The sequence below is a fragment of the Gopherus evgoodei genome, chromosome 1, assembly GCF_007399415.2.
Source record: "Gopherus evgoodei ecotype Sinaloan lineage chromosome 1, rGopEvg1_v1.p, whole genome shotgun sequence".
Lineage (NCBI taxonomy): Eukaryota > Metazoa > Chordata > Testudines > Testudinidae > Gopherus > Gopherus evgoodei.
Window position 1 is genome coordinate 40,454,566 of NC_044322.1, and position 20,245 is coordinate 40,474,810.

Below are 20,245 nucleotides of genomic sequence, written 5' to 3' on the forward strand. Positions count from 1 at the left end.
GCATATTTAACTGCCTGTAACTGATAGGCAGCTATTGTATTTGATTTCCTGCCTTATTGTGTCCCCAACATGTGTCAAGGGTTAAGCCTTACTCATTACATTCCTGTGTCGGACCCTCCCCTATGTTTTAACCCAGGGGTCGGCAACCTTTCAGAAGTGGTGTGCCGAGTCTTCACTTATTCACTTTAAGTTTCGCATGCTGGTAAAACATTTTAATGTTTTTTTAGAAGGACTCGCTCTATAAGTCTATATTATATAACTAAACTATTGTTGTATGTAAAGTAAACAAGATTTTCAAAATGTTTAAGAAGCTTAATTTAAAATTAAATTAAAATGCTGATCTTACACTGCTGGCCCACTCAGCTTGCTGTCGGCCTGGTAGGCTTTGCCAGGTCAGATCTCCTCTCCAAATTTTCCACGTGGCTCATTAGTGAGGCTGCTTTCAATTTTAAACTCTTAAACTAAAGTTCTTATTGCACAGGGGACTTATGAGTAGACTGAGGAGAGGTATTAGGCATGCATATGTAGCTGCTGAAGTTGATAGCATTTAACAGAAATAAGGGAAGGGAAATATAATCTAGTGCTGGCAGTTATGTTTAAATCCCACACATTTTAGTAGGACTAGGATGGCCTCAAGGAAAAAGAGGAAGTACTCCTTTCAGTAATTAGTGTCCAAAACCACATTATGGCAGATTATATCAAATTCTTATACGGATAAAACACCTCTGTATTTCATCAGGATTCTATAGAAGAACTATCTATGGGAATAAAATAGAATAGCTTAAGTTTAATTTGTGAAAGCCAACTCTCCAGCTCTTAGCAATTATTAGAAATTTCATCTCTTGCAAAATTATCGCAGTTTTATTACAGCTCTTACAGTATGCAATGGTAACTATCTCGAAAGACGATGGTGTAAGCATGAAAGCAGTTCAGTTACTGTGTCTCGGACAGCAGCACTGTGAGTGGCTAAAAGAGAGACAGTTCTGGGCACAAACAATGCAGGCATAACGTGCACAGTCAGAAGATGGAGCCAGTGCACTATTAGTGGTTTAGGCCTGCTGTGCTTTCCTCTTCACTTTTCTGTCAACCACCTCTCATCAGCCTTCGGCTCCTTGGTGCAGCATAGCCCTCCAGTGTAACATGTTGCTAGCTACGCCTTCCCAGGTTGTGGTGTCAATGTTTAAAGTTTTCAAGTCCCTCTTGCAATCTAGACAAGTGTCATAATTAGACCAATGGTTACTCCAAAGTCATCACATTCTAGCACAAAGCTACAGCCAAGCTGATGCTCCTCTTCACTGTGTGCGACAAGTACTTTGCCATCAGTGAAAAGAAATTCTGTTATCAGCAGGTGATTGACTTTGCTTTTTGCTTGTAGATGTGTAATGTTCAATAGTTTTTCATCTGATCTTGTATGGAGATGTGCACCTTTGCTGCTCGCTGAGAAAACATGAGAAAGCCTCAAAGAGAATAAACAGAAAAGTGCCAAAACCACATCCATTTGACACCAGAGGTTTAGAAAGCTGTCCGACTGAGCATCATTATACTGGACAGTAGCTTTCATTCAATCCTTCAGTGATGATGACTTCAGATTGAGGACTGGGGAGCAACCTCTTCGCTCTAGCAACTGGAAAAGGCCCTTTCCACTGACCAGGTCAAACACCTTTTAAAGATCTATGAAGGTCATGCAGAGACGTTTTCCTTGTTCTTGATACTCTTCATGCGGCTGCATTAGTGAGAAGACCATGTTGATAACTGATCTACCCTCATGAAAGCCATACCATCTGTCTGGATATACATCTTCTGTAAGAACTTGCAGTCTTTTGAGAATGATCTGTGCAAATGCCTTGCTGGCAAAGCTAAGGAGAGAGAGTCCTCTGCAGTGGTTGCAATCATTCCTATCTCCTTTGTTTTTGTATAACCTTATGAAGTTGGCATCATTCACATCTTATGGTACCCTTTTTTTCCCTCCAGCAGGTAAGTAGACATTGTGCTGATGGTTAAGCATAACCTGTCCTCAGGGCTGTTCCTAGCTATTCTGGGGCCATACACAGCGCCCTCGCACCCCTCCGTGTGGGGGGTGAGGAGGTTGGCCCCAGGCCTCTGCGGGGGGGGAGGGCAAGGCTGGCTTGGGAGACAGGGGGAAACACCCCCCAGCACTCACTGGTGTCACAGCTGGGGCCAGACAGCTGCACTTCCTGCTGCCAGTGACTAGAAGCCCAGCCCTGCTGTACTCCTCAGGAGAGTGGGGGCAGGGCTGGGGCAGAGCAGGGGCAGGAAAAGGCAGAGCAGGGGCTGGAGCAGTACACAGCTGTGCAGGGACCCAGGCAATTTGGTGCCCCTAATTTTCTGGTGCCCTACGCAAGTGCATACTTTGCATATGGGTAAGGACAGCCCTGCCTGTCCTCGGTTTCAGTACTTCAGCTGAAATTCCATCTTTACCTGCAGCCTTTCCCGGTGCTAGGGAGATGATTGCCTTTTCAAGTTCATTTATAGATGGTACTACAGCAAGCTTTTGACAGTCTGGAGCCTGGGGGTTACATGTAGCGCTACTTCAGAAACAGTGGTTTCACACGAACAGAGTTTGAGATAGCATTCCCCCCAGTGTTGCATCTGTTTGCTTTTGTCAGTGGTGATATCTCCTGTTAAGAGACATTTCAGTGGGGTAGACTTCTTGGCTAAAGGACTGGTAGCTTTCTTGATGCCATCGTACATACTTCTTAGATGTTCACTCTCAAACATGTTTGTACCTTCTTGCACTCATTGAGCAAGCATGATGAGCTCATTGCCTTGCTGTACATTGCAATGCACTTTCGGACAATGCGAGGTTATCATGTGTAGCAATGCAGACTCACCCCTGAGGCGCCACCTGCTGGTTTCTTCCAGGAATTAGCTTTCCAGCCTCTGCAGCGCCCTCTGCAGGCCGGTGTCTCACTACTACTTGGCCCCATCTCCCTCCCAGGACCTAGTGCCCCTTCATCTGAGGTGCTGTCCCTGGCAGTAACCCCTTTCTCTTAGGGTCTCCCCTACCCATGGAAACCTCACCCACTATCCCCACCTCGCCTCAGTATATGGCTACTGCCAGTCATTGTCTTGCCCCCACACCCTGGGGCAGACTGCAGTATCAGCCTACTCATCACTGGCAAGGTTGGGTTTGGACCTGCTGCCTTGCCTACCCCAGGGCTGCCCTCTGCAACCCCCAGTACCTTTTAGCCCAATGCTAGGCCACAGTCTGGGGCTTTCCAGGCTAGAGCTCCCCAGCTCCTCTGTCACTCCCCAGCCCTGCTCCACTCAGGTACCCTGTCTCTATCTCCCTACAGCTAGGCCCATCTCCCTTTACAGCCAGACAGAGACTGCCTGGGCCTCTGGCTCACAGCCTTTTATAGGAGCCAGCTGGGCCTGACTGGGGTATGGCCCCAGCTGAGCCTACTTTCCCCCAATCAGCCCAGGTTTTTTGCCCCAGCCACAGCCCTCTCCTGGACTGTTTTAAGACCCGAAAGGCAGGAGTGGGTAACCACCTGTCATAAACAGATGGTTAAGAGTTAATGCCTCTTTCACTTGTAAAGGGTTAAACAGTTCACCTAGCCTAGCTAACACCTGACCAGAGGAACCAATGGGGGAACAAGGTGTTTCAAAAGGAAGGAGGGAAGTTTTTCCTTTGTTTAGAGTTTCAGTTTCAGCTGGACTGAAAAAGATCAAGAAACCAGCCTCTTATCTGAGTAGTAAGTTTTAGAAAGGAATAAATAAATAGGTTTATGTTTATTTCTTTGTAACCTGTCTTATGCAATTAGAGGTAGAATCAAATTGGGAATTTTTTTGTGTAACTAAATTTGTGCCCAGGGGAACATCCTCTGTGTTTTGAATCTGTTGTCTGTGAGAGTAGCTGGTATGCTAATCTCTCCCAGAGGGTTTTCTTTTACCTTTCTTTTCTTTAATTAAAAGCCTTTTTCTTAATACCTGATTGATTTTTCCTTGTTTTTAGATCCAAGGGGATTAGATCTGGACTCACCAGGGACTGGTGGGAGAAAGGAGGGGGGATGGTTAATTTCTCCTTGTTTTAAGATCCAAGGGATTGGATCTGGACTCACCAGGGAATTGGTGAAGGAGTCTCTCAAGGCTACCCAGGGAGGGGAAGGTTTTGGGGGGAAAGGGAGTGATCCAGACACTGAAAATTCTGGATGCTGGCAGCGATACCAGATCTAAGCTAGTAATTAAGCTTAGAATTGTCCATGCAGGTCCCCATATCTGTACCCTAAAGTTCAGAGTGGGGAAGAAACCTTGACACCACTTCACTACCATGTCTCAGAAGTGCCCAGAACCCAATAGGTACAATGTCTCAGGAGTGAAGTTCATGTTATAGCAGAGACATGCTATGCATTTTTAGAATTAGAAGCATTTATTCAGTGTATGCTGCAAACCCCTTTATCTTGTACAATCTTTTGGTAAAAAGCTACAGTTTCAGCTACATGCATCAACATTCAAGGAACCCTTATTTTGAAACCTAGAAGTGCATGGTCTGTGCCACCTTCTGCACTGTGAAAATGCCAAGTATGGAGAACATCTTGTAGGTGTTTTTTATGGAGGATAGTTAAATCCAGTTGGTTCCAGTGTCCAGATCTGGGATGTCTCCAGGAGACCTTTTGGCTGTGACCACCCTGGAAGTAGGTGTTGCTAATGGACACTCCTCAGTGGGGGCAAAGCTCCAGTATCTCTTGCCCATTGTCATTCACTGGCCACCATGGAGTGGGAAAAATGCATAGTGGCCACATCTCATGATCTGAGCCAACTCTAGAGTAGACAGAGTATCCCAATAAATAGAGTCACTTAGCTGGTAGTAGCTTACTGATGACACTGTTGAGTTGCTGATGGAACAAGTCCTTCTCTCAGAGATGGAGGGAAGTGCTGGGACTCATGTACTGAGGATGTTAGCAAAGCCACCTATGGTTAATATTTTTAGTGATATATGTTCTAATGTTGCAACAGGACATTTGACTATGGGTGCTAATGAATTTTTGACAGCAAAACCCATCCTGTGTTTATGGTGGTGGTTTGTGTTTTTCTATGCCAGAAAGAGGCATAATGCATCTTGGGTAGAGAGCTTGTAAACATGGTATATAGTTTAATTTACAAGATTTCTTTGAGAGTTGTGCTAAGGTAAAATGCATGAGATTTTAAAGACTCTCTGGAAGCAGAGAAGAGATTAGTGTAACTGTCCTCACTTTAAATATGTCTAAAACTATATATAAATGTTGTGTTATACCATCTTCCCCTACATTATCTCCTTGTTCAGACTAAGAAATGGATTTAGGCCATGTCTACACCTAAAACTTAGGTCAACCTAAGTCGATTAAGAGTATGAATAATTCACACCTCAGAGACGTAGTTAAGCCAACCTAAGCCCCAGCATGCACAGTGCTAGGTCGATGGAATAATTCTTCCGTCAATCTAGCTACAGCCTCTCAGAGATGGATCTACTACAGGAATGGGAGAACCCAGTCTGTCACTGATGACCTACCAGCAAAGACAATGGACCTCAGAAGAACTTAACCCTCTTGTGAACATTCTAGATAGCCTGTAAATAATGGCTGCTATAACTCAGCAAGGTATGCAAGGTCATGTGACCAGACCACGTCTCTGGACTCCACCTTTGATGTCAGTATTTTTCCACAAACCAAGTTTTGGAACAAAGGGTTCCCGCCCTATGCTAAAGCTATATAAGGCAGGGAGTGACATTGTCTGGTGTTCTTCACTCCTCACACAAGACTCCTGGAAACACCTGAGGAACGACTGAACTGGGGGAAATGGTGGACCCAGGCTAAACGGATTTTTAGCCTGTGTATGAAGACCTGAGAAACCCAAGTTGTAAAGCTAATGCAGCTTGTGCCTTAAGAATCTACAAGTCTGCCTGTACCATCAGTTAGGGTGAGAATCTGCTATTCATATCCAATCTATCGAGTATTAAGCTTAAGTTGCGTTTTTGTTTATTTGCTAAGTAATCTGCTTTGATCTGTTTGCTACCACTCATAATCACTTAAAAGCTATCTTTTGTAATTAATAAAGTTTATGTTTTAATCTAAATCAGAGATTTTGGAGTAAGGTGCCTGGGAATCTTAGCTCAGAGAGGTTGTTGCATATTTCTCTCCACATTAAGGGGGAGGGCGCAAATTCTATGAGCTTACACTGTACAGTTCCCTGTGCAGCACAAGACGGTATAATTTTGGGTTTATGCTCCAGAGGGAGTGCGTGCCTGGAGAGCTGAGAATTACCTTGGCCTTAGCCCTTCTACTGTTGATTTGTGCAATGGCTAGTCAGAGACCCTGCATGTAACTGGAGTTGGGTGTGTCCCTACATGTGTGTATGCTGGTGGAAGTGTAAGACCAGGAGCATGTTTGCAGCTTATCACAGCAGCAGAGTGTGAGAGGGAGCCCAGGCTGGTTGGTCAGAGGGCTCAGTGCTACCCCACTTCCAGGTGGCACCCCCTGGGAAACCCGTCACACTAGGATTAAATAATTTTGAATTGCATAAAACCTCTTAAAATGTTTATTTTTTTCAACAAGTGTTTATATTCAAATGAGGCAGGCATTCTTAGAATTGTCATTTTGACTGATCTGATTGCTGTCTATTGAAAGACAGCAACTGTCAGAGACACTGCATAGAATTATGTACATTTCAAAATGTAACTAATCCAATCCACTTTCAAATAAGAACTTGTCAACATTAAGCATTGTGTAAAACCACATGCAAAAATTGCTATAAAGAAGCTTAAATAGAACCAAACTTGCAGGTTTTCAGAAAGGATATTTCAATATTAAAAAAATATACTGTGTATTAAATTGAGCATTTCAAGTAACTTAAATATCTTTAGCAAACATGTCCAGCAAGATATCCTTCTGTAAAAGAAATTGTTCTTAGAACAAAAAGCTAATGAATGGTTATTTAGACACCAATTTCTCAACACAGTAGTCAGCCTGTGTGAAACCATGTGTAATCTAAATAAAGTGAGTACACCATTAAAAACAAACATACATTTAGCAGGACTGATTAACTATTACATTTCTATATTTACAAAAGTGCTTAGCATAAAAATATTACCTAAAAAAATATAAATTTTATTAATATCATTTGGCTCTACATATACTACTAGATCTGCACTTTGGAAGGAGAAACATAGCATTTACAATAAGTTTAGGCAACTTTCTTATATCGTTAAACAAGTCTAACAAAAATCTCCACGCAAATGTACCCTTATCCAAATGATAATTCATCCTATTTGGCTCACCATAAATATAGCAATTAACGGAATACTAAACCATATAAATAACTTTATCCATTGTCTGCTGCGTTAGTCCCTAATACAGGCTGCCGACAAATGGGGCAAGTAGAATTTTCAGAAAGCCAGCGATCAATACAGTGAATATGAAACTCATGCATGCATGGTAACTGCCTTAGCTTGTTCCCTGTTACATATTCATTGATACAAACACTACATGTTTTACTTATTTCACTCTCTGTGTGGCTGTCCCCATAGTTCCGGGTAGACAGATTGTCAATCTGCTCTTTGGTTAAACCTCTCAAGTGCTCATCCTCATCATCTTCATTTAGCAAGAAGAAATGTGCAAGACGAAGAATAGGCAGTGTTCCATTTTCAACCAAGTTGTTTGCCTCTTGAGACTGTCTGCTCTCCCAATTTTCATTATTGAGACTATAATGTTGAGTCCCATCATTCTCTCCATTTGTTTCACTACTGCCTTCTTCAACATATCTATGCCTAACTGAAGTCTCATTTAATTCACTATTATCATTTACTGTGTGTGAGTTATTCAGCTCTGATTGTATACCTGATAAGTGCTCGCTGCCCCTTTGAACTTCTAAATTCGATTCACTCTCCATTAAGGAGCTTAGTTCTCCAAAACCAGTCATAATTTGCCTTAGAATTGACCGAAGAGCTACTGATGAAGGTTCACCAACCCCCGTTTCTGAAATCCTACGAAGAGGTATCCGTATAGTGCTAATGTAGGTTCGTATACCTGCATGTTCTGATCGGGAAATTGTACGGCGAAATCCACCACTATCACTTTCAAAAGTAACTGTGTTTTCTGCCATTCCCACTCTAGAGCGCGTTCTACTAGCAATACTATCCCGATCTCTATTTTCCCCAGGGCGAATTCTTCTCACCTGAAGATCTAGTGTAATAGTTGGATGTCTCCTAACTGCAGCTGTTGATCTACTAGATTCATCCTCTTCCAATGTTATGCCCAATGTTGGGGCTGAATTAAAAAATCGTGGTGTCTGTGTGCTACCTACTGTTTGTTCATCTGGCTCAGAGGGCAGCTGAGCTGTATATCTCCTAGTAGACCTACTAGAGATTTGCTGTAAATTCCTACTTTGCCTCAGACCATGCTCCTCAGAATTAGTAGAGCCATCTTGTCTTTGCAATGGAGAACGGCTTCGACTACTTAAAGTAGATCTTAACCTTAGAATTCCTAGTCTTTGTCTTGTATTCATCTGAACATTAGCTCTAGCTCTACCTCTCTGGAGACCAGTGGATGTAACTGTTTCTTGCATTTCCCTTCGCCTAACAACATTGTGTTCACCAGTGTCTGAAGAAATATTACGTGCAGTGCTTCTTGTTCTGTAACGGCCTGTTGACTCCCTAGTTCTGCTTCTGAGCCTTCCCAAGACAGGAGAAGAGGTTTCTTCAGTGCTTTGTACCAGAGAATTTCTCACAGTTCTGGTCCTTGCAGTGTTAGAAGTTTCACCATTAGAATCTCTTGAGGTCCTGCTCCTAGTTCGTGTAGCTACTGGACTGACTGCTCTTTGATGTTGATTGTCCACATGCATTGTGCTAGTATCCAAGTGTGAAATGTCCATATATTCATCACCAGAAGCTTCAAAACTATTATGTTCATGATTTATGTTGATTTCAAGACTAAACCGGAATTCCCCACTATTTGGATTTGTCCGACTCACAGCTCTCCAAGTTTGGTTCCCACTCTGTCCACTGCGAGTAGCATTTCCTGTGCGACGAAAGGTATTCAGCCACTCTAGCAGAGAGTCACCATTTGAATTTTCCCCAAGAACCTCTGAACCTGTAAGCAGATAAAGAACTCTTATTTTTCTAATGTTTAAAAGCTTACACATTTTGCATGCCATGATGCACTCTAAACCATGTATTACCTATAAGCCTTTTTTAAAGCTCTCTTCCTGATTTACACTGTTTCAGTAGTATGTGACATATATGGCTATATTGATGCTGTTTTGCTGAAGATAAACCTTTGCCTGTAGTATGCAGTGTTATAGATTCCAAAGGGAGGAAGGGATCATTATGATCATCTAGTGTGACCACCTGTTTAACACAAGCCATAGAATTCCCCCAAAATAATTTTTAGAGCATATATTTTAGAAAAAATCCAATCTTGATTTTAAAATTGCCAATGCTTGAGAATCCACCACAATCCTTTGTAAACTGCACTAATGACTAACTACCCTCATTGTTAAAAAATTATGCCTTATTTCCCATCTGAATCTATCCAGCTTCAACTTCCAGCCACTGGGTCACCTTATATCTTTCTCTACTAGACTGAAAAGCTCATTATCAAATATTTGTTCTCTTTGTAGGTACTTATAGACTGTAATCAAGTCATCCTTTAGCTTTCTCACTGGTAAGCTAAATAGACTGAACAATTTGAAGGGCATGTTTTCTAATCCTTTAATCATTCTCATGACTATTATCTGAACCCTCCCCAACTGATCAACTTCCAATCTGAAAAAAAGTAATTAAAGGAGATTAGGATTTCAGTGATTTACAAAAGGTGTAGTCATTATTAGATGTTACAAAATGGATTCTAATTCCATTCATATGATGCTGAAAATGCAATGTAATCATGGCTTTCAACAGCCTCTGAAGATTTAAATGAGATCCATATAGATGCTCCACATTGGAGTTATTTGTAGCATTTTTTAAGTCCAAGTTGTAATTATGGGTAAAGCTCCTTAATGGAGAGTGAATCGAATTCAGAAGTTCAAAGGGGCACCTATCTCCAAAGGTGTTTCCATTTGCTAGATTTTAGTATATGTGCAGTACTATAAAGAAGAGTTCCTGACGCAACCATATCCGTCGATTAAACAAGTGGCCCCCAAACTGTGGGGCACGTCCTCCTAGGGGGCATGGAGGAATGTCTGGGACACACGGCGGGGCCTGGGCCTGGTCCCCATGGGGAAGAGACCACCACCCAGCCCCACTCTGCCCCCAGCTCCGCCCTGGCCCTGCCCCCACTCCTGGCTGCAGCCCCTGGCCCAGCTGTGACTCCACACATGGCACAAGGGGCACAGGCACATTCCATTACTTCTGGTGGGTGCGTTGGTGGACGCAAGAGGAAAAGTTTCCTCTGGTATCACTGGATTAAATTGTTTAAAAAAGTGGGGGAAGAAGTCATATGGAATCATCAAGCCCACACAAGTGCACTGGGGATTATATACAGATAGTCAAATGTGATTAACTGATTTTTAGTTTTATAAGATCAAGGCTATAAACAAAACAATTCATTGCAAATAGTTTAATTAGATTATAGGATATCACTTAGCTGTTGATTAATTTATCACATCCAGTCATAACACAGGATGAAAATTTATGGAGTATAACTCCTCACGCATCAAGCCACAGGCCAACCACTAACTGCCTGGGGTTAGGAAAAAAAGTTTCCACTTGGACAGGTTACTTAATAACTGGGTATTATGAATTTTCTTGCACCTTTCTCTGAAGTATTGAATATTGGCCACTGTCAGAAACAAAAACTCTGGATTACAAGGACTAATGGTCTGATTTAGTATGGCTCTCAAGTATATGAAAAGCATGTATGAAAGATATATGCACCACAACGTCTACGACTTTGCTTTCCCAATCAGTTACACACACTGACTTAATCAAGGTATTTCTCCTACAAGCTGGGATGGAATAAAGACACTTATTTTTAGTTTAATTTGGAAAACATTCATATGCTATATGGATGGAGTCAATACAAGCATTTGTTTTCTGATTATGTGAGTTTATTCTACTTGATAGCTGCTAGGTAGCTGGTATGCTGAGATGACTGCCTATTATATACTATTCTTTCTTTATGCTTCCTCCCTTGTCTGTATCTACCTGTTGTCTTGTCTTACCTTTAGATTGTCTATTGTCTTATTGTGCATTTGTACAGTGCCTTGCACAATGGGATTCTAAATCCATGAGTGGGGCTCCTGGCTGCTACAACACTAGAAATACTACTACAGCTGAAGCCACTAGATTATAGTCCTCATCAAAAAAACCCGGCTAATCATTCAGCATTCTCTCAATGATTAATGAGGGCACAGACAACATATTTCAATTTTAAAGTGCCACATTTTTACTAACTACTTAGAATTATCCCTTGGACTCTGGAAAATTAAGTCTGTTTCCCTGCACTTTTTTCTTCTATTCATTTATATGTACAGGTTTCCTTCCTGCCCACAGAGAAGGATGTTAAGTTTTGGTAGGATTTTGTTTACAGAAAAAAAAAAACGACTCTCACTCAAAAAAATTAAAAATCCTCATCCCTATCACATAGAGCAAGATTTTGGCCCAGTCAGATTCATGAAGGGAAGAAGTTAATCAAATTCTGGGCCATTAATTTGGGAATATCCACTTAACTACTGATAGCCTTTTTTAACCTAAACATCTATCTAGGGAGATAATATTAATGTAAACATAGAATTTACCTTGTTTTAAACAAGCAAAAGTTTGTTGTTGTTGTTTTTTTAAAAGATTAATTTTAGTTTTTCAGATGGATATCACTTCTCTCCTTATGTTATCTGTTTTGCCAACTTCTATAATAAATTAAAAAAAGCTTAATCTATCCTTATTTTTAAGAGGCAGAAACAAATAAGTAAATTATTTCTGTACAAATATTGCTTTTTGGAGAGGAAGGGTCAGGGTAAGTAATTTGTTGCAAATCTAAATCAGTTATTGTGAAGTACTATAAGTTAATTTACTTTCACATCATTAGGATATACATTCTATTCTTTTTGGTACTTGGGAGAAAAAGAGCTACATAGAACAAAGAAGAAATAGACTTAGCATGGATGTCACTTGAACAGGCCAGTATTTTAATATACAGAAACATTCAATGCTTTATGTTTAGAAGTAAATGAAGAAAGCTTACCTCCAGCAGTTTCTCCTTCACCTTCCCTATATTCTACATCAGTTTGGGATGCTAGATGCTCCTTTGCCCCCTCTAAACGTTGCTGTAGCTCTTCTGCTGTTATTTCTCCTGAAACAGTTCACATATTTAGGTAATATATGGCCTCAGCCTTTCAGTAAAATATTTTGATTGTCTCAAAAATGTTTGCATATTACCCGTTTATACAAGCATAACAATGAAACTGTTTCCTATATTTTTTTTTGTTACTGACCATTTTCAGAAATAAAGTAAAAACAGTAAGACATAGGAGAGACACCAGCATGATTATAAAATTACAATCAATACAAATATAGACAATAAAATAAAAAAGTAGGCACCAGAAACAAAGCGGCTACACGTATCTAAGCAGAAGACTGCATGTCATTATAACCCGCCAACCTATCGGCATCAGTATGTTCTAAGAATTCAGATGCTGAAGAAATTCTCTTCTATACAAGGTGTACTTTAAGTATGATATTTGTAAATGAGTATTTTAATTATTGTATGTGTTCCCAGGGGTTATAACTTGGATGCACATTATAAATCTAAACATTATTCTGTGAGGATGAATTTTTGTTTCACAAGCTTTAATACCCATTTAAAATTGTTCATCAACTTTAAAAGAAAAAAAAACCTCACTTTTCAGTCATTCCCGACACACATACCAAATTGTATTGTCAGGTATGCTGGCATAACACCATTCCAGCTTTATACCAGTGTGCTGTCTCGTTTGCTGTAACCCTCCATATCTTACCAGGAGTGCCAAGAAGGTTGTGGTCTCTCATTAACCTGTAGTCTTCATCACTGAGTTCATTAATGAATTGGTAATAGGCCTCCTCTCTGCTAAGGCGCTCCTGCTGCCACTGTCTCTCATCTTCACCATGACTGCGTTCTAGGGGAGAGGCTTGTTCATCACCTCCCACCAAACGAGACCTAGATCGATCCATGCTGAGATAAACAGGCTGTTCTGAACAAAACCAAAGATCAGTACAGTGAAGTATAACTCCAGGTTATCAGTTGCTCAATTTCTCATTTAACCTAGCTTACCTATTAATATGAACTTGACACGAACTAGGTTGTATGTCCCTATTTGTCAGGTTAATTCACCAACAAAGAGTTTACTGGGCAAATATCTTGCTTCTTGGCTGTTTAAAACAATAATGAAAGTCACCCTCTCAGTGAAAAGACAAATAAGTTGACATACCAACTTCTTAAAGATAAATCAAACAAATACTGTTTTATTCTTAGCCTTATAAGAATACCTTAAAAATATAAAGAAATAAACACAAAACTTTGTTTCCTGCTTCTCACTGCAATAGAGCCACTCTGAGATGAATCACAGCAGCAGTTTAGGAGTAAGGTGAAATAGCATGGGAAATTTTGGTAAATCAAATGTAATTACCCAGCATAGAATTCTGATGAGATAACAGAGTTATTACTATAAAGAAGAATACTAGCCATTGGATCTTTAATGACAAATAGTTAGGACTGCAGTTTTACCTCACATGTAAGGGATAACACTTCCAGCAATATAAGCCCTATAGCACCATGCTGGGGAATTGCTTCACTTCTGATAGTGTTTTTAGGTTTTTCTTCCAAGTCTTTCATCCAAACTGCAGACTGACAAAGGGATGCATAACTATGTCAAGTTCAGAATCACAGAGGAAAGACTAGACTCTCACACACACTCTTTGTTCCTTCTGCTGCCAAGAAAGACAGGAAATCAAGGATACATTGATTGCAAACCTTATTAACAAAACATGACTAAGTCCCTTGTACTGATAGATCAGCATTTTAATAGTCTGTTTTTACTGGGTACAGGTTAATATCCCCTTCTCACACTCTCTGGTGGAGGGTCCCTTATTGTACCATCCTTGGTCTCCTCACTTTACACTCTATTCTTGGGTAATTTTATTTGCCCCCAGGAGTTCAGCTAACTGTCTTTCCAGTCACTTCCAAATCTACCTTCCCACTGACTTATCGCTCTTTATTCAATCCTGCATCTCAACTTGTCTCTCTAACACCCCCTCCTGGATGTCTCATCAACTTAAACTGAAAATGGTCAAAATGGAATTTCTTTCTCCCCACATCAAACACTGCCCATTAAGCCCCTTTTAGCTGTCTCTTTTGACTGAAATACCATCCCTTGTATCACTCACGCCCATAAGCTTGGAGTCATTGCTGACTTTTCTTTCCTTCATCCAGGCTGTGGCCAAAGTTTGTTGCTTCTTTCTCCATAATATTTTTATGATTAAAGACCTTATTTATATCCACAACCAAAATTTTAGTCCAGGCCCTCATCTTCCCCACCTTGCTTACTGCATTCTATTAAACCAGGGGTCAGCAACCTTTCAGAAGTGGTATGCCGAGTCTTCATTTATTCACTCTTATTTAAGGTTTTGTGTGCCAGTAATACATTTTAACATTTTTAGAAGGTCTCTTTCTATAAGTCTATAATATATAACTAAACCATTGTTGTATGTAAAGTAAATAAGGTTTTTAAAATGTTTAAGAAGCTTCATTTAAAATTAAAATAAAATGCAGAGCCCCCAGACCAGTGGCCAGGACCAAGGCAGTGTGAGTGCCACTGAAAATCAGTTCGTGTGGCACCTTTGGCACGTGTGCCATAGGTTGCCTACCGCTGTCTTAAACAATACACATTGCTCCTTTCAATCTATTCAAAACATAGCTGTTAAGTCAATCTTCCTGACCATATCACCACTTCTAAGAGCCTGATCCAACTTCCTCTAAGAAAGGTCTCCTCCCCACTGACTTTAACAGGAATTGGATTGAGCTGTAAATTCCTCCACTGGCTCCCTTTTGTCCACATTAAGTTCAAACTTCTTGTTATCAAGGTTCTTCAGAGTTCTGTCCCCCTCTCTACTTATTTTATTTCTTTTCACATTCACCCAATTTTCCACACTTGCACTGATGCTAGTTTTCACTAGCCCATCATGTCTGCTTCTTCCACAACTGTCTTTGCACCTTCTTCCATGCTAATTATTGTCTGGCAAGCAGACCCAAAAGGTTTGTAATCCAAAACGAAAAACAAACAACATACATAGCAGGGAATTGGACTCAGTGACTCTGCTATCACAGGCAATCCAGTTAGACAATTCCATACTTTAAATTTATCAAGCTCCACCTTAAAACTAGGTTGCTTGTTTGCCCCCACACCACCTATGGAAAGCTGTCCCAGAACCTCACTCTTCCGATGGTTAGAAACATCCTTCTAATATCCAGCTTAAATGTATTCATGGCTAGTTTATACCCTTCTGGTTTTATGCCTACATAGTCCTTTGCCTTAAATAGCTCTTCTCCCTCCATGGTGATTGCCACCTTGATATATTTACAGTTAATTATCATATTCCATCTCAGTCTAAATTTTGCTAAGCTAAACAACCCAAGCTCTTTTGGTCTCCTCTAGTAAAATAGGCTCTCCATTTCCCTGATTATTTTAGTAGTCTTCCTCTGCACCTTTTCCAGTTTGAAATCATTTTTCTTGAACATGGGTGACAGAATTGTACACAGTATTCCAGCTGAGATCTTACCAATGCCTTGCACAATAGCATTAGTACTTTACCTATCTCTATTAGAAATAGCTCACGTTATTGTAGGATCATATTTTACTTTTTCACAGCCACATTATACTGATAGTTGATACTCATCTTGTGATCAACTAATGCATGTGGGTCTTTCGCCTCTGTTGTTTCCAACTGCTGAGCCCCAAGTTTAAAGCAGAAATTCTTGTTATTCCCTAAGTACATGAGCCTGCACTTAGAAATTGGATGAAATTTAATAATACAATTAGTCCAATTCTCTGTATCACCCAATTCCTCATATATAATAGTCCAGTCCTTCTCTGTACAGATGATGCCTCCCAACTTTTTGTCATCAGCAAATTTCATTAGCATACTTCTACTTTTTGTGCCATGGTCCCTAATGATTAAAGATTGGTCCCCAAATAGATCCTCAAGGAACTTCACTAGTAATCTCCCTCCAGATGGATAGCTCTCATTTCAGCATAACCCTGTCTCCCTGTGATGGGGTGTACCAGGACCTTTGAGGCCCCCTGCTGGAGGCCTGGTGGTCCTACCACACTCCACACAAGAAAAGGAGCACTGAAGGTGGGTCCTCCATGCCTGCCTAGAGAGGCTGTGGTAAAGTGGCCAATCAGCATACAGCAGGCCCAGTTAAAAGGAGCTGCAGGGCCTGAAAGTTGTTTGCTGGGGATCAGTGAAGTCAGGAAGGTGCTCTTTGCTGGCTGTGGGAGCTCATGTGGGATCTTCAGCCCTGAGTTCAGGGTGAAGTGGAGTGTGTGGGAAGTGGCCCAGGGAATAGCAGCATCTACTACAGAAAGCAGTAAGTGGTTACTTTTTATAGGCTCCTTGGGTCTGGATCTGGAGTAGTGGGTAGGCCACTGGCAGAGTGGCCAAAGCCTTGAGAAGGGGACAAGTGTTGCTTAGAGGCTCCAGTGAAGGCCAGGACTCCATCTCCAGGGAGAAGGCCATGGGAGCACTACTCTGTAACTGGGCAGGGATAGATTTTAGGCTAGCCCAGAAGGGGCTGAAAACTGAGCCCCGAGACAGGGCTGAACATGTTCCAAAGGCACTGTGACTGGCCCTGTTGGCTCTTTTTGTTTGTGTGTTCAGACATGTAGACTATACATAGCTTAGCTGGAGTGATGAGTCCCTGAAGACCTCTCTGTCAAGGTTAACTGTAAACAGGGACACTACAAGCAAAAAGCACAGCTCTGCACCCACCTGATGCAGGTGTGCATTAGAGAGGGGTGGCCTCATCACACTCTCTAATAATCAGTTGTTTACCCAGTTACAGATCTTGAACTAATCCCCATTGTCTGCATTTTAAATAATTTCATGTGTGGGACTATATCAAATGCTTTACTGAAGCCCAGGCAAATTAGGTCTCCTGTATTTCCCTTGTCTGAACATATATGTTATCTAATCAAAAATATCAGGTTAGTCTGGCAACATCTACCTTGGCAAACCCACGTTGCACTTTATTCCTTTTTCTATTTACCCCCATGTAAGTCTCTTCTCTCTCCCCTCACACCCCCGCAATGCAAATTCTACATGGAATTTCTTAAAGGTGCAAAAACTAAGCTTCTTCCACACTTAAGTTCCTGGGCTCTTCAGTCCAGATGACTTCATTAACTAGTTCCCTTATTTTCCCAAAATCTGCCCTTTTGAAATAAACCTTGTAGTTACAACCTGGTTTTGACTCTTCTCCCATTTAATTTACACAGTCAACTAGGGGTCACCTGATCCAAGATTATTTTTTATGACCAGCTCTTCTATAATGTCTTTACTCACTAAATCAAGTTCAAACCAGCATTACCTCTTGTTGTTTAAGTGACTATTTGCTGAAGAAATCTGGTCTGTTATATCCACAAATAACTAGGCCTGACCACTAACAGCATTTGTTCTTCTATCTATTAACTAGGAAGTTAAAATCTCTGACCATTTCTGGTAGTATTTCTCTCTCATATTAGAGATCTCTATGCACCTACCAGTCTGATCCTGCCTACAGCAAAAGAGGAGATAAAAACAAATTGTGAATTTATATGAAAACTAGATATCTAAAATGAGAAAATAAATATTCCTGCCTCCCCCTCAACTTTGTCAGCCAATTGATTTCTTTAACATATTCTCATAATGCCCAGGAAGATGCATATCAATCTTTTTTCATTAAGATGAAAACTGACATGTCAACTAATCTTTCTTCATTCAGTATAAGCTCTCAAAGAGAACTCTTCTTTTTCCTGCTCCCTTTCTCATGCACAACAACATATTTGCCCTTTTTCTTCTTTAAAGCATGTATGTGGTAGAAGAAAAGAGTTAAATGGCCATTTTGAGCCTTCTGGTAGGATAGTTTAAAAAACAGGCTCTAAATCACTCACTTAAGAGCATGCAATGTTGTGTTGATCCCAGGGTATTAGACAAGGTGGGTGAGATAATCTTTTATTGAACCAACTTCTATTTGTCAGAGGAACTTACAAAGATCTGAAGAAGAACTGTGTAAACACAAAAGCTTGTGTCTCATGAACAGAAGTTGGTTCAATAACATTCTCACCCACTTGTCTCTCACTTGGGAACAGTAAGAGGTGTTTATATATAGTTAGTAACCCAATCTGCATGAATGCCATTTACCATTATTTTAACCAATCTCATATTTAACATTATTGACCACTATCAAAACAAGATACTTTTGTATTTGAAAGCATCACACTCTAGGGGCTGGCCCTCTAGAAAATCAGATGGACCCAGCTATGTTGCACGCAGGGTGTGAATTTGCACCCTTAAGTGTTGTAGTTAAACTCCTCCAACCTAAGCACTTGTGTGGAGAGCCCTAGGTTGACAGAAGAATTCTGCTATTGGCCTATCTCCAGCCTCTCTGAAGTGAATTACCAATGCCCATGGGTGAACTCTTCCCATTGATGTATTATAGATGTACAGCATCAACCCTAAATGTAGACAAGCCCTAAATTAAGGAGGTGTATTAACTATTAAATAGAACAATGGCAAGAATAATACAAGCATAACTCAGAATTCCTCTTCATTTGCAATTTCCCCCCACAGTTTGAGAGAGAGTATCAGGGGGTAGTCGTGTTAGTCTGGATCTGTAAAAGCAGCAAGGAATCCTGTGGCACCTTATAGACTAACAGACATTCTGGAGCATGAGCTTTAATGGGTGAATACCCACTTCGTCGGATGCAACCGATGGGTATAAGTTTGAGAGAAATTACACATACCAATGATTTTATTCTATACATTTCTAAATTCAGAACCAATACAATAACCCTTTCCCATATCAAAGAATGTGCACTCACTTTAATCAAAGCACTATATAGATTATTATTCTTCCTCTTGGCCTCTTTCCATTAATTTGTATCCAGGATTCAAATAAGTGATCATTTTCCAAAAGGCCCTTCTGTGGCTGCAAGAGGGGTGAGGGTTGAGTTTAGATGAAGAGGCCTCCCTGGCAGACAGGCACACACGACATTGCTGTCAAATCTGACCCTCCAGGTGCGACGAGGTCCCCGGGCTTTGAAGAAAATCTGAAACCAACGGAAGTATCCCCATGTAACTAAAGACGCAGTGCCAAGGTCTGACGCAGCGCCAAGAGCTAGGCCCGCTGGCCTAGCCCCACACCAGCCCCAGCGAAGCCCACGCAGACACTACGGCGAGGGCCCCTTCCCTCCTCAGCCTCAGGGCCCCAGCAGGTGGGGCGGCGCAAGGCTGCTGGCCCTTCCCCCGCACTCACGGGAGGGCGGGGATCGCTCCACTCTGCCCGGGATACGGCTCTGACGCCCGCGGGGGGGGGGCTCCCCGCGGCCCCGTGCCCGGCGCAGCCATTGCCTAGGGCCGGCGCCCTTAGCGGACCCAGGGCGGAGGGTGACGGACACCGCTCCTCTCCAATCGCCCGTCACGGCCGCGGCCAGAGACCAGCTGCGGCAGGGCGAGGTGGACCCTGTCTCTCCTCCCCAGCCCCAGCCGGGACCCTGCTCACCCCGGGCGCTGCAGAGGGGCCCGGCCGGGGCGACGCCCCTCCCCGCTGCGCGGAGCCGCCCTCTGAGCCGAGGGCAAGGAGACGAGCCCGGCGGGAGGGCCGGGGGCCCAGCGTGGGGGTGGCGGCACGCACCGGCCTTGCTCACCCCTCGCCGCCAGCGCCGGAAAGAAGCCGATTCCCCAGCCCCGCGCGCTGGAGGCGGAGCGATGATTCCTGTCCGGGTGGCCGCACTGAGCAGCGAACAAATGTTCCGCAGTCAGACGGGGCCGCCCTGGGCATGCGCACAGGTGAATCTCTTCTCCCGCTGCCCATAGCCTCTGGCAGGCCCCGGGCGGCCCGCGCGCTGGCCCTTCTAGCACGTGAGAGGGAGACTGAGGGGCCGGGGCTGCAGGCGGGAGGCGGGGGTAGCATGGGAGCAGGGCGGAGGGGCGCGCCTGAGCGCCAGTTGTTTCCTTCCTCTGGTTATTGCACTATCAGCAAGCTCAATAGAGTTGCCAACGGTGTAAGCACACAAATCCAAA

At 42.3% G+C, this 20,245-nt stretch overlaps 1 protein-coding gene across 6 annotated transcripts; it reads right to left on the minus strand.

Annotated features, from left to right (window-relative positions):
• Window positions 1-6,519: 6,519 nt before the first annotated feature.
• Window positions 6,520-19,960, minus strand: RNF6 (ring finger protein 6). 6 transcript variants are annotated; one of them, XM_030562330.1, is made up of 6 exons: window positions 19,725-19,832; window positions 19,045-19,272; window positions 13,242-13,339; window positions 12,949-13,156; window positions 12,177-12,284; window positions 6,520-9,086 (listed from the first exon to the last, which is right to left on the minus strand). In XM_030562330.1, the coding sequence occupies exons 4-6, from the start codon at window positions 13,139-13,141 to the stop codon at window positions 7,321-7,323; spliced, it is 2,067 nt and encodes a 688-aa protein (XP_030418190.1). In that variant the 5' UTR covers window positions 13,142-13,156; window positions 13,242-13,339; window positions 19,045-19,272; window positions 19,725-19,832; the 3' UTR covers window positions 6,520-7,320. The 6 variants fall into 6 exon arrangements, with proteins under 6 accessions (XP_030418190.1, XP_030418165.1, XP_030418181.1 ...); XM_030562305.1 differs by having other exon boundaries at window positions 12,949-13,161; XM_030562321.1 differs by lacking the exons at window positions 13,242-13,339; window positions 19,725-19,832 and adding an exon at window positions 19,870-19,960 and having other exon boundaries at window positions 12,949-13,161.
• Between the last annotated feature and the right edge of the window lie 285 nt (window positions 19,961-20,245).